Below are 13,038 nucleotides of genomic sequence, written 5' to 3' on the forward strand. Positions count from 1 at the left end.
TGCCGAATGAATGATGGGCGCATCCCAAAGGTCATCCTCTACAGCAAACTGGCATCTGGGAATAGACTCAAAGGACTCCCAAAATTGCATTTCAAGGATGCGTGCAAGCGAGACCTCAAAGAAATGGATGTGGCTGTGGACCAATGGGAAGATCACACTCAAGACCACAGCCTTTGGAAACAAGAGCTTAACAAAGGTCTCCGAGAGGAAGACGTCCAGCTTAGGCGAGGAGAAAAGAGCTCGCAGAAGGCAGAGCCCAAAGGGTCAAGACACCATCTTTAAATGTGACAGATGCAGCAGAGATTCTCTCTCTCAAGTGGGTCTCTTCAGCCATAAAACCAACTGAGTAAATTCTTTACCTCTCAGGGACGCACACCTATGGGCTCCCCAAACTGAAGGATGCCTATTACTATTAGACTGTCAACCCTTTGGGGCAGAGATTATCTTTTCGTTCTGTGTTCACACAGCAGCTAGCACAATGGGGCCCTGATTCAGGACTGCAATACCAACAACAACAAACGAGCACTTAGAACAGGTAAGAGCACACAGAGGCGGAGGAGCTCCGAGGAGCCACAGGTAGCTACTCCACTCACCTCCTCTGAGGTGTTTCAATCCCTTAGAGCCCACTGGGACACCCTGACACGTCAATATTCACCACTGTCAGGTAGTTAGGATATCTTTTGTACAAAGTCTGTCTTGTGAGGTATCACTCTAAGGGTACGTCTTCACTACCCGCCGGATCGGTGGGTAGCTATCGAATTCTCGGAGTTCGATATATCGCGTCTCATCTAGACGCGATATATTGAACTCCAAACGCGCTCCCGTCAACTCTGGAACTCCACCACCGCGAACGGCGGTGGCGGAGTCGACGGGGGAGCCGCGGATGTCGATCCCGCGCCGTGAGGACGGGTAAGTAATTTGAACTAAGGTAGTTCGACTTCAGCTACGCTATTCGCGGGGGGGTACTTGCGTACCTTAGTGCTGTACAGTTCTTTGGGGTTTACACACGGGGTGGGTGGGGGGGGGCACTTGAGTAACTGGGCAGTTCCTTAGCTGAGCCTTCCCATGCAAAGCAGATCTCCGTGTCTGTGTGTTTCTGCACCTGGGGGTGTCCTTACCCGTATGTGTGCTGGTAAAGTGCAGCCTGAAGCCTGGGGAAGGGCTTGACAGGCTGCACAGCAGTACAGTGTTAAGGGAACCCAGGCTGGTGGGTCAGGCAGGCGCAGTGGTACCCCAGTACAACAGGAGGCATCCCAGAGCAGGAGGGCAACCCGTCACACCCACTCCCCCCCAGAGCCAATGGGAATTTTGCACAAGAGCAGCCTGCAAGATCAAGTCACTGCTCACCCATGCTGGAGCCTGTGAGAATTCTTCCTTCCCCCAGTTCCTGCTGGTCCCCAGCATCCAGCTCTTCCTCCTCTTTAATCCAGGGTAAAGTGTCAAATGTGGAAACTGGTGATTCTGTTAATAAGAAACAGCAACAAATTAGTGTGTGTTTTACCAACACCTACTGACCTCTTTCTGCAAAGGATTTGGGGCTACAGCTGTCTGGGACGGGTGAGTAACATTTTGTGAGGAGAAGGAAAAACAGATGAGACAACACATCCAGCCAGATGTGATTATACAAGTTGATGGGCCGGGTGCTGTTCACTCCCCTCACTGAGTCCGAGTTCAAACCCACTGCTCACCTGTACTGAGCTCCAGGGGAATTTCTCTGTCCGCCGAACCCCCCTGGGCCCCAATACACGGCTCCTCCCCTCCTTCAGCCCGGGGCAGGATGTCAGGGTTCGAAATGGCATGGCCTATTGATGGAGACAGAGATGAGGGGAAATGAGTGTTTTATTCATAGTCACCAGGCCCTTACATGTGATTTTAAACCTGAGCTGAACAGAGGCAGAACTGGTGATCCTCAGGAAAGCAGATCTCTGCTAGGAAATGGATTACTTTTCCCAGGGGAGCCTAAGGAATCCTCACACTCCTGTAATATTGTTGCCTGCAGGGTCACACAGCTGCCCTTGCCATGCCCACTTTTCATGCTCTTGTCTCAGTGGGTTCACTTCTGCCTGGGCACAGGTTAGGGCGAAAAGGGGGCTTGGCAGGGGTGAGACAGGGCGTGGCTGGCATGTAGGTTTTAAAGTGCAAATCCAGTTCATGAAAACGATGTGCCTGGCAGGTAATTTGAGGGCTCTGAGAGACTCCTATTGCCAGCCAGGAGTAGCAGTTCACCTGAGTGTGCTCTGGAGCTGCACTTCCAACAGTGAGTTCGGTGCCTCATATGCTAACCACAGGGTGCTTCATGGCCCACTGGCCTGCAGCCCCGCTTCTCTCATCTTCCTTCAGCTTGTTGGATGATGAGTAACAAAGTGCTGGGCTCAGCAGCCCTGGCGACGACTCTCTCACAGCCCTCACCCAAACCCTGCACTGTCAAGCCCTGACAGCGGACGTATGGGTTTGTGATACTTGGTAGAACTCACCTGCGCTGGGGTCCACAGGGATTTCTCTTTCCACCAGCCCTTCCTTCTTCTGGACTCTTCCCTCCAATCCTTCCAGGGATTCCCACTGATCCCCGACACACGGCTCCTCCCCTCGCTCAATGCGGGATAAAACGTCTGGCTTAGAAACAGCGTAGTCTGTTCATGGTAGCAGATGTTAAGGGAACATCATGGCCTATTAATATTCATTGCAAATAATGCTAAATGATTTTAAACCAGCTCCCCTTCTCTCGCTGGAGCTGATGACAGATCTGAAAGGAGGCCAATAAGGATCCTGTAAAAAGATACCATTCCTTGTGGAGGTCGGGTGTGCTCCCCAGCAGAAGAGCCGGGGGTTGCCGCATAGAAGGGGAGTTGATATGCCAGAGCCAGTTCAGGGAGGAACGCTCAATGCTCTATTACCAGGTGACACAAAAGGAGAGGTTACTTACCTCACAGTAACTTGAGTTCTTCGAGATGTTTTATCCCTATGTGTATGCTCGCTATAAGATGCGCGTGTAACCAACTTGCCTAAGAGGGAGATATCTCTTTAAGACAGTGGATCTCAACCCTCAGCCCAATCAGCACACAGCTGTGGCCCATGTGACATTCCCAGGGCCATACAGGTAGTCTATATATTGCGTGGATGCGGCTCACATAACATATAGAGAACTACAGATGTGGCCCACAATGGTGAATCGGTGGAGAACCACTGCTTTAGGAGATCTATGAGGGGAGGGGATAGGAATAAGTTGTTCCGGGGTCATTGTTGCTAGGCAGATTTAGAACTCACATCCAGAAGTTTCTGAAATAGGGTGTGGTAGTTCTGGGTCTGCTCCAATAGGTTCCCTGTTGCTGGGGTCAGACACCAGGAGGGCAAGTGGTCAGGGCCTTTTGCAAAACAGCTGCCATGTGCACTGTGTGGGTGGGAGAAGCTGAGCCCAGGAGCAGAAAGCAGGTTGTTTTCCCTAACTCTGAAGCATTTTGCAGCAGGTTAGTGATGTTGTTAACCTGACAACAGGGAAGCACAGCCAGTATTAATTTAAAAAAGGGGAAATTGGGAAGGAAAAGTAATTTATTTTATTGTAATTGTATACTGTGAATGTTGTATTGATTTTATCCAAAATGTTTTAATTACATTAACTCAACTAGTATGATTCACCAGCTTTTCTTTAAATTTGATCCTGGGGGAAAGAGTCATTTATATTTTGCATTTTCTTGTAACAGGGTTTGTTTTAAATCTATACACTTCACTGAGTGATTGGTTAATCGGTTAGCTGACTGGCTAACAGTGATTTCAGCAGAGGAAGAGTCTGCCTGGATTCCAGCTGAAGATTCCTACAAGCCAGTGGAGGGAAGATGTTGCTTTTGACTCAGACGACTGTACAGATTTGGTGGTTAAAGACTCAGACTCAGGTGAATTCAACCTAAACTTTTGGGAACTCTGAGTTTCCTCTCACTGTCTTTCTGTGGAGACTGAGCTGTTTAATTTGTTTTCTTTATTTCTGTTTATGCATAACTGTGAAGACAATGTATGTGGATTATAAAATTGCCATGTTATGTTGTAGAAATGAAGTTATTATTCATTATGTTTCTTTATCATAAGAATTATAATGTTGGTACTTAATTAAGTTAATTACTTTTGTTCTTTTTGGGACTTGAATGTGGGGACACTGACCCTGTGCAATCCTTGCTGAAAATCCTTAGACTGAATTCTGGGTCTCCAGCTGCTTTTCTATGGGAGTTGGGGGGTTTTTTAGGCTCTAGAGAAGGCGAATGAAGTGAACTCTAGCCCCCACAAAGGTTACACACGCACAGCCATGTGCTCTCAACGAGAGACAGCAAAGCAGTATCTGCAGACCTGCGCAGAGCACCCCCTCATGCCTCCAAACAAGAGCCTATAAGGAGGAGTGGACTCATCACCACTCAGTCCCTTCTCTACCACCTAGCAGAGCCTCTACAGCTGAGGGGAAGGACGGTGGAAGGTGGAGCATCCATAGAGACAAAGCATCTCAAAGTACTCAAGGTCCTATAAGGTAAGTAACCTCTCCTCCTCCTTTGAGTGTATATGTCCCTATGGGTGCTCCACCAGAGGGGACGCCCAAGCAGTAACTCAACGGGGAGGCAAGTCCAAGATGGTTCGGAGGACTGCGTCACCAAAGGTAGTATCATCCCTAGAAGTAGGTAAAATGGCGGAATGCTTGGCAAAGGGGGGGAAATGGAAGACCAAGTTGCAGTCCTACGCATTTCTGGTATGGGAATGTCTTTCCGCGGAGCTATAGCTGTTGACTGAGGTCCAGGGGGAGTGTGCTGTCACTCTGTGAGGGGGCCGCATCGCAACATGTTCTAAACAAGTTGAATTGCAACCCATTAGACAGTCTGAGTGGAAATAGGGCATCCCTTCATTCTCTCAGCAGATTATACAAATAACCTTGGAGAAGCCCAGAAGGTCTTAGTCCTGTCAAGGTAGAAGGTGAAAGCCCTTCTGACACCTAGTGTAAGTAGACTGGTCTCCTCTCCAGAGGCTTTGAGTAAAACACTGACAGGTGGCTTCCTTCTGGGTCTGTCATAAGAGCACTGAACTCTCCCATTCTTCTAGCTGAAGAGATGGCTATAAAGAACTAAGTCTTGAGGGAGAGGTAGAAGTCCCCATCTCTCAAGGTGCTGCTGGAGTTGCAAAAGCCACTGGAGCGGCCTGGGACGTTGAGGCCAATGTAAGAACATAAGAATGGCTATACTGGGTCAGACCAAAGGTTCATCTAGACCAGTATACCATCTTCCAACACTGGCCAAAGCCAGGTGCCCCAGTGGGAATCAACAGAACAGGTAATTATCAAGTGACCCATCCCTTTGTCCATTCCCAGCTTCTGACAAACAGAAGTTGGGGACACCACTCCCGTCCATCCTGGCCAATAGCCATTAATGGAACTATCCTCCATGAATGTATCTAGTTCTTTTTTGAACCCTGTAATAGTCTTGGCCTTCACAACATACTCTGGCAAGAAGTTCCACAGGTTGACTGTGCATTGTGTAAAAAAAGATTTCCTTTTGTTTATTTTAAACCTGCTGCCTATTAATTTCATTTGGTGACCCCTAGTTCTTGTGTTATGAGGAGTAAATAACACCTTATTTACTTTCTTCACACCAGTCATGATTTTATAGACCTCTGTCATATCCTCCCTTAGTCGTCTCTTTTCCAAGATGAAAAGTCAGTTTTATTAATCTCTCCTCATATGGCAGCTGTTCCATACCCCTAATCATTTTTGTTGCCCTTTTCTGAACCTTTTTCCAATGTATCTTTTTTGAGATGGGGTGACCACATCTGCACAAAATATTCAAGATGTGGGCGTTACCATGGATTTATATAGAGGCATTATGATATTGTCTGTCTTATTATCTATCCCTTTCTTAATGATTCCCAACATTGTTAGCTTTTTTGACTGCCACTGCACACTGAGTAGATTTTGTCAAAATAAAAACAAATAAAAATAAAATAATTGGAGATATACCTATCTCCTAGAACTGGAAGGGACCTTGAAAGGTCATTGAGTCCAGCCCCCTGCCTTCACTAGCAGGACCAAGTACTGATTTTTGCCCCAGATCCTTAAGTGGCCCCCTCAAGGATTGAACTCACAACCCTGGGTTTAGCCGGCCAATGCTCAAACCACTGAGCTAACCCTCCACCAAAGAGAACTAAGCACAATCACTCCAAGATCTCTTTCTTGAGTGGTAACAGTTAATTTAGATCCCATCATTTTATATGTATAGTTGGGATTATGTTTTCCAATGTGCATTACTTTGCATTGATCAACATTGAATTTCATCTGCCATTTTGTTGTCCAGTCATCCAGTTTTGTGAGAGCCTTTTGTAGCTCTTCACAGTCTGCCTGAGACTTAACTATCTTGAATAGTTTTGTATCATCTGCAAATGTTACCACCTCACTGTTTACCCCTTTTTCCAGATCATTTATGAATATGTTGAATAGGACTGGTCCCACTACAGACCCCAGGGGGACACCACTATTTACCTCTCTCCATTCTGAAAACTGACCATTTATTCCTGTCCTTTGTTTACTATCTTTTAACCAGTTACCGATCCATAAGAGGACAGAGGAGGAGGTGGGCCTCACCGAGGCTAGTGAGCATTCCATTAGAAGGAGCTTCAGTCTAGCCTCTCTGTCTTTCCGAGACCTGCCTTTAAACCCAGAACTGATCTTACACTTGGACAGAAGGTGGCTGTCTCCAAAGCAGCTCAAATGCCTGTCACTACAGGGAAAAGACCTGTGGCAGGTTTGGCAGGACTTAAACACAGGGATCTTTGGCAAAATGCAGAGCGTTAATGGACCAAAACAGACAACAGAAAGAAAAAGGGGAGGGGATAATCTTCCTTCTAATCACAACTGTGTTAAAACTGAATACAGAAATAAAATAACCAACTACACAAACACAGGAAAAACTAAGAATAAACCACTCTGTTGAGAAAGGCAGGAAGCTGAGAACCAGCGGACATGCAAGCACTCCATCTCAAGCCGCAGGCAGTTGAGAAGGAACTGAGTGGCAGCTGGTCCGCACCCCCCTATATCCTGTCATGTGGAGGTGCCACTCTGGCAGGCCTGGGCTGCAGACACTGCTTTGTAGTTTCCACTCAAGAGTGCATGGCGTGCGTGCATCCTACGGTGAAGCACCCTATAGACATAGGGATTGGCTACACTTGAAAGTTGCAGCGCTGGTGGAGGCTTTCCAGCGCTGCAATTAGTAACCGTCCACACCTGCAAGGCACATCCAGCACTGCAACTCCCTGGGTGCAGCGCTGGCTGTACACCTGGTCTGGCTGGGGTGTAACGATTGCAGCGCTGGTGATCCAGCGCTGCTCGTCAAGTGTGGACACACACCAGCGCTGTTATTGGCCTCCAGGGTATTAGCAGATATCCCAGAATGCTTTTATACATTACTCTCATTGTTTTGTTATGCAGCCTCTCTTTGTTTTGTTGTGAACTCGGAGCTCCATTGATCCCGGAGCTGCTTATAACACAGATCCTGTTTGCTTTGATCAATCTGTACCTGGCTGTGAACAATCAAATGCGATAATGAGGCAGGCAGGGAGTGAGTGTTTGCTTGACAGAGAAACAGCGGGGAGTCCGTTTGGATGCAGGCTGTTTGCAATTAGGAGTTAAGACTAAGGGGTCGCGAACATTTTCTGATTTTTCAAGGCAGGAAGCTAAACACACAGTGTTGGCTCCAAAAATCCCCTCTCTCTCTCTCCCCCGCTCCCTGTCACACTACACCACCCCACCCCCCTCTTTTGAAAAGCACGTTGCTGCCACTTGAACGCTGGGATAGCTGCTGTCATGAATAGTTAGTAAAGGGTTAAAGCATAGTACCTGGTGGGCACCTGACCTGAGGACCAATCAGGGAAGAGATTTTGAAACTCCTAGGAGGGAACTTTTTCTCTCTGTTTGGGGGGTCTTTGTCTTTGGCCGTTTGGAGTTCAAGAGACCAGACGAGTTAATCAAGTCCCCACAAGTTTCCACCTTTCTGAACTAATTTCTTCTAGTCAAGATAGTGAGTATTAGAAAGATACTTTGTGTCCTTATCTAATAATCCTATGTTTGCAATTCTGTGTGTTTGTTATTGATTATTCTTAATTCTGCTTGTACTGGTTGTACTGAGAAAGAGAGAGGTTTCTCTCCAGAACTTAGCAAGGTTATACCCTATGAGTGTCCAGCTTGGACTCATAGAGATTCTGTATTTTCTTTTTGTTCTCTTAATAAATTCTTTTCTTTTCTTTGGACTTGGTTAATTCCTTCCCTTGGGGAAATTCAGGGGAAGGGGAGGGGGAAGTGGGCTGCTTCCCTGTGTGTAGAGATTCAAGGCGTTTGAATTCAGGCACCTCTGTCTCCGGAGCAGGCTGGAGAGAGGGAAGAGGGGGGAGGGGGAAGGTTCCTCCTCTGTGAATTGATCTGTGTTCCCAAGGGGGGAAACAGGGGTGTCCCGGCCCACGGAATTGACCGGGTGGTGGCAGCCGAAGGGGAGACCTACCCTAGGATTTTGGGGTGGGGGGAAGACATGCTGGTCCTCACTTTGAAACCGCCCAGTTTCAAGTGAGGGTGCAGACCAGGACAGCTGCCCATAATGCATCACTCCCAACAGCGCAGCAAATGTGGCCACACACCAGCGCTGGTAGCTGTGAGTGTGGCCACACACCAGCGCTGTCCCTACACAGCTGCACAACCAGCGCTGGTAGCTGTGAGTGTGGCCACACATCAGCGCTGTCCCTACACAGCTGCACAACCAGCGCTGTAACTCCCAGCGCTGCAACTTTGAAGTGTAGCCAAGCCCTCACACTCAAAGAACTAGCTGATACAATGGTAGGACTGAGATTTTAAATCAGCAGAAGTCTGATTTTACCACAGGATGGGGTATTCTGGCTCGTTAAGGAAACCAAGGATGGTTTTGTATTTCAGGCACTGGCTTGCTACTCAGCACACCTGGGTTCAATTCCTGGCTCTGCCACAGACTCCCTTTGTGACCTGACAAGTCACTTAAACTTGCTGAACCTGTTCTGAAGTCCTCTGAAGTCAATGGGAGACATTCCACATGTTTCAAAGGGTTTGGGAAAACTAGGTATTAGAATAAAAGAGGCATCGCAACTATGAACAGGCTACTCACGTACTCTGTGGCATGTAACTACAACAGTTATCTGCAGCTAGGAAGCACTGGACCAGATCTATAGCTACAGTTTCCAATTTAGTTTTAAATAGGAGGGTGTGTGGTATGAGCTGTCTATTGCAAATGCTCTGGGAAGTAGCGACCCACTGGAAATCAAAGAAACTGGAGAATAACCTGCAACGGGAACCAGAATAGGAACTGTTTCTAATCAGAGAGTAAAATGGCTATTAGCCAGGATCAATGGCTATTAGCCAGGATGGGCAGGGATGTTGTCCCTAGCCTCTGTTTGCCAGAAGCTGGGAATGGGCGACAGGGGATGGATCACTTGATGATTCCCTGTTCTGTTCATTCCCTCTGGGGCACCTGGCACTGGCCACTGTTGGAAGACAGGATACTGGGCTAGAGGGACCTTTGGTCTGACCCAGTATCGCCATTCTTATGAAAACTTATCCTTACCCAGAGAGATCAGAGTCTCATAGTTCCCCTTCATCACATTCTTGTAAAGCTCTTTCTGCCATTCCTCTAAGTTCTCCCACTCCTGCTCGTTAAAATAGACGGAGACGTCATCAAATGTCACCGGCACCTGGAATCATAAGGGTTATAATAAACTTCTTTCTTAGACTATAAGGACCTGACCCAAAGCTCACTCAAGGGAATGCCAAGGACTTTCATAGGTTTTGGAGGAGAACCTTATGGCAGGGAATGCATCTTGTGCTGTGCTCTTAGATTCACCAAGACCAGAGCACTAATTTTAGCAGAAACTTTGAAGAGTCAGGGCCAAATTCAGCAAGAAGATATGTGTCTCCTGAAAAGCCCATAGTGCCCTCACCTCCCACTGACTAAATGGTGCATTTGCAGGTGGTCTGTTGAGAGCATCTGGTGGGCTGGCTCTGGCCGAGGTTTCCAGCCACTGTTTCCAAATTGCAGCAGAAGTGATGCATAACTATGCTCCTAATATTACTTTTCCACATCAGCACTTGCTGGAGAAGAACAGCAAACTAGGGACTGAGCTGGAAACAGAGCCCAGATATCCTGATTCTCAGTCCTGTACATTATCCACAAACAACTGGACCAACTGGGTCTGGCCAGTGAGTTATTGGACACCTTGAAGCCAATAACATCAGTCTCTGCATCCACACTCTTATACAGTGGTGAATTAAAGGGCCTGCATATCAGAAGATAGGAAAACTCGTTCAGTGCCTAAGTTTCTACCCCTCAACACCAGCTGGGATATTGTTACCTTGGGGACTTCTCCCTTAGTGCCTGGGGGCAGTCTTAAGATCCAAAAGTTCCTGTTTCTCAGCAGGTTCTCCATGTTCTCCAGCCTCCTCTGCAGGAAGTTATTCTCCTGGATCAGAGTTCCCAAAATAGTCCATTTACTCTCCAGCTGGTTACCAAATTCCATCGCTGTCCTCTCACAGTCTGTTAACTTCTGCTCGGTTGTCCCTGTTCTCCCCTCCAGATTCAGTAATCGCGTGGCATGGGAATTCACCTTCCTCTCCACGGCTTGGATGGCAGCCACTACAGTCCACAAGGAGATCTCTGTAGTGTGATGATGGGCTTCGCTCACAGGAGCGTGTTCAGGAACAGCAGGAGCCTGTTTGCATGAAGAGAAACAAAGTCAGCATCAGGGAAAAACAGCCCAAGCAGCAGATTTGAAATGGAAACCCCACAATGTCTGACTCATAGGAAGTGTGGCATATTCATAGGCTTTATTTGATTATCTAGCCTGACCTCCTGCACAGCACAGGCCATTCAGTTTTACCTAATTACCCCTATACTGAGCCAAATCACTAGAGTAGCGGTTCTCAAACTGGGTTACAATCCCCTGAGGTTGCCGGGGCTGCAGCCGCTGGCGGCAGCTCCACGAAGCTGAAGGTAGCGGGTGGCGTTGCCAGGTGTCCTGTTTTCAGCCAGAACCTCCGGTCGAAAGGGGACGTGGTGGCTCCAGTCAACACCACGGACCCGGCCACTGATACGGGAACGAGCAAGCCGGGAGCTGGTGTCCTGACACTGTCCCCAAGCCCCGCTCTGCCCCCCCGGCCGGGACCCACAGCACCCCAGGGTGCCCGCTGCCGGCGGCTCCCCGGAGGCTGAACACAACGGAACGAAGCCCGGACACGATGGAGGGTTTCTCCGGGGCAAGGGAGGCTCCGGCACAGACCCAGCCCCTCCCCCGCCGGACCGGGCTGGGCCAGACGTGCGCCCAAGGGCGCCCCCGGGAACCGGGCTCCTTCCCCCCAGCGCCGGGAGCCTGCGGGTAGGACACAGCGCCGGGGCGGATGTCAAACCCCGCGTGTAGCTGGGGAGCAGCGCCGGGCACCGGCCCAGCCGCCCGAACCCCAGCCCGGCCCGGCCCGGCAGCCCCCGCCCCGCGGCCCGGCTCCCGGGGCCCAGGCCGGGCGGGGCGGGAGCTCCCGGGGCCCGAGGCTCCCCGCCCGCCGGGCCCTCACCTGGGCAGCGGCCCGCTCGGCCAGGGCCCCCCCGGGGAGGCGGGCGGGGCCTCTCCCGCGGGCCCGGCCCGGCCGCGCTCCGCGCCCGCTCCGGGCTGGGCAGGGTCCCGGCGCCGCCTCGCCACGGGCCGGCCCCGCTGCCGGGCGGAGCAGAGCGAGCGCAGCCGGGAGGAGGAGCCGCGGTCTCGCCCGCAGCGTCCCACCAAGAGGAGCACCGGGCGCTGAATCCGCAGGGCCGCTGCGAGCGGACAGCGCCCCTGCCGGGCCCGTCGGAGAACGCGGCTCTTGGCCTGGAAGGTTCCCCACCTCCAAAGGGCCTGTCCATCCCCCCTGCCCCCGGTGTGCGAGCCCCCCCAGCACCAGGCAGCGATGACCCTGTGACATACGGCTATTGAGTCAGAGATTTTAACACCCCAGGGCCCATAGGGTCCCCTCCACTGAGCTCCTGTACCAGCCCTCCCATTGCACCCCTCACCTGTCCTGAGCCCAAGCGCTCCTGTCCGACTAAAGCAGGGGCCAGAAAGAAATCCCCTTCCATAGCAACAGCGGGTAAGTAAATACCCGGCCCTAGGGGCAGGGTCCAGGCTGGGCCGTTAAGACAGATCACACACCGAGCAAGCCCCTGCCAATTGCCTTTGAAGGGTCCCACCAAAGTAGCGTTACCAACCTCCAAGAATTAAAGATTAATCTTTAATTAAAGATTATGTCATGTGATGAAATCTCCAGGAATTCATCCAACCAAAGTTGGCAACTTTACGGAGATCAAGGGCTCAGTCCACCCTAGATTTGCTCTTGTGAATAGTGGAAAGACTTCAGTGGGGTGACTTCCAAACCCAGCCCTACACCCTCCCTCACAAATAAACCACATTCTGCAGCATGGTGCCTGGATGCTGCAGGAGTTTAGTTTAAATTAAGAAATTACAGGTCAGGTCCTCAGATGGCCTAGAGCAGCCTCACTCTGTTGACTTCAACTGAACTATGGTGGTGCACACCCCCGGAGGAGCTGGGTCTAGATTTTATTAAATGAGCTGCAATATGAAATGAACAGTATGACCAGTACAGGAGCCTGCATGTTATTCATTTTGATACTGAGCACAATTTATGTTTTCAGCATTCAATAGGCCCTAGATTTTTATATCAACCATGACTCACTGCATCACTGAAGTTGTCTTAGGGGAAAAGATTGGGGCAGCTAGGAACTGGAGGATTAGCATTATTGAGACATTAAAGGCAGTTTGGGACTCTAGGATAAGCACATTAGTTTGATATTTCTGCTAAAATGAGTAGCAGACACTGATTTTTTCATTTAAATTACCAGCGTTAGGATCCAGAGGTAGCACCCTAGACAGACGTGTAGGGGGAGTTGTTTTAGGCAGCCTGCCAACAGAAGCAAGCCACACTGCATGACTTAGGCCAGGTCTACACTACAGACCTAGATCAGTATA

The 13,038-nt window shown here is 49.7% G+C and overlaps 1 protein-coding gene across 1 annotated transcript in view; it reads right to left on the minus strand.

Moving 5' to 3' along the window:
• Window positions 1-13,038, minus strand: part of LOC120399389 — a 51,720-nt gene that overhangs the window by 20,127 nt on the left and 18,555 nt on the right. The window contains exons 2-6 of the mRNA XM_039527593.1: window positions 10,381-10,737; window positions 9,597-9,723; window positions 2,475-2,630; window positions 1,689-1,802; window positions 1,348-1,461 (exon numbers count right to left, since the gene is read on the minus strand). Coding sequence (XP_039383527.1) covers window positions 1,348-1,461; window positions 1,689-1,802; window positions 2,475-2,630; window positions 9,597-9,723; window positions 10,381-10,737 — 868 coding nt within the window. The remainder of the gene's footprint in view (window positions 1-1,347; window positions 1,462-1,688; window positions 1,803-2,474; window positions 2,631-9,596; window positions 9,724-10,380; window positions 10,738-13,038) is intronic.

This window comes from Mauremys reevesii, linkage group 2, assembly GCF_016161935.1.
Source record: "Mauremys reevesii isolate NIE-2019 linkage group 2, ASM1616193v1, whole genome shotgun sequence".
Taxonomy (NCBI): Eukaryota; Metazoa; Chordata; order Testudines; family Geoemydidae; genus Mauremys; species Mauremys reevesii.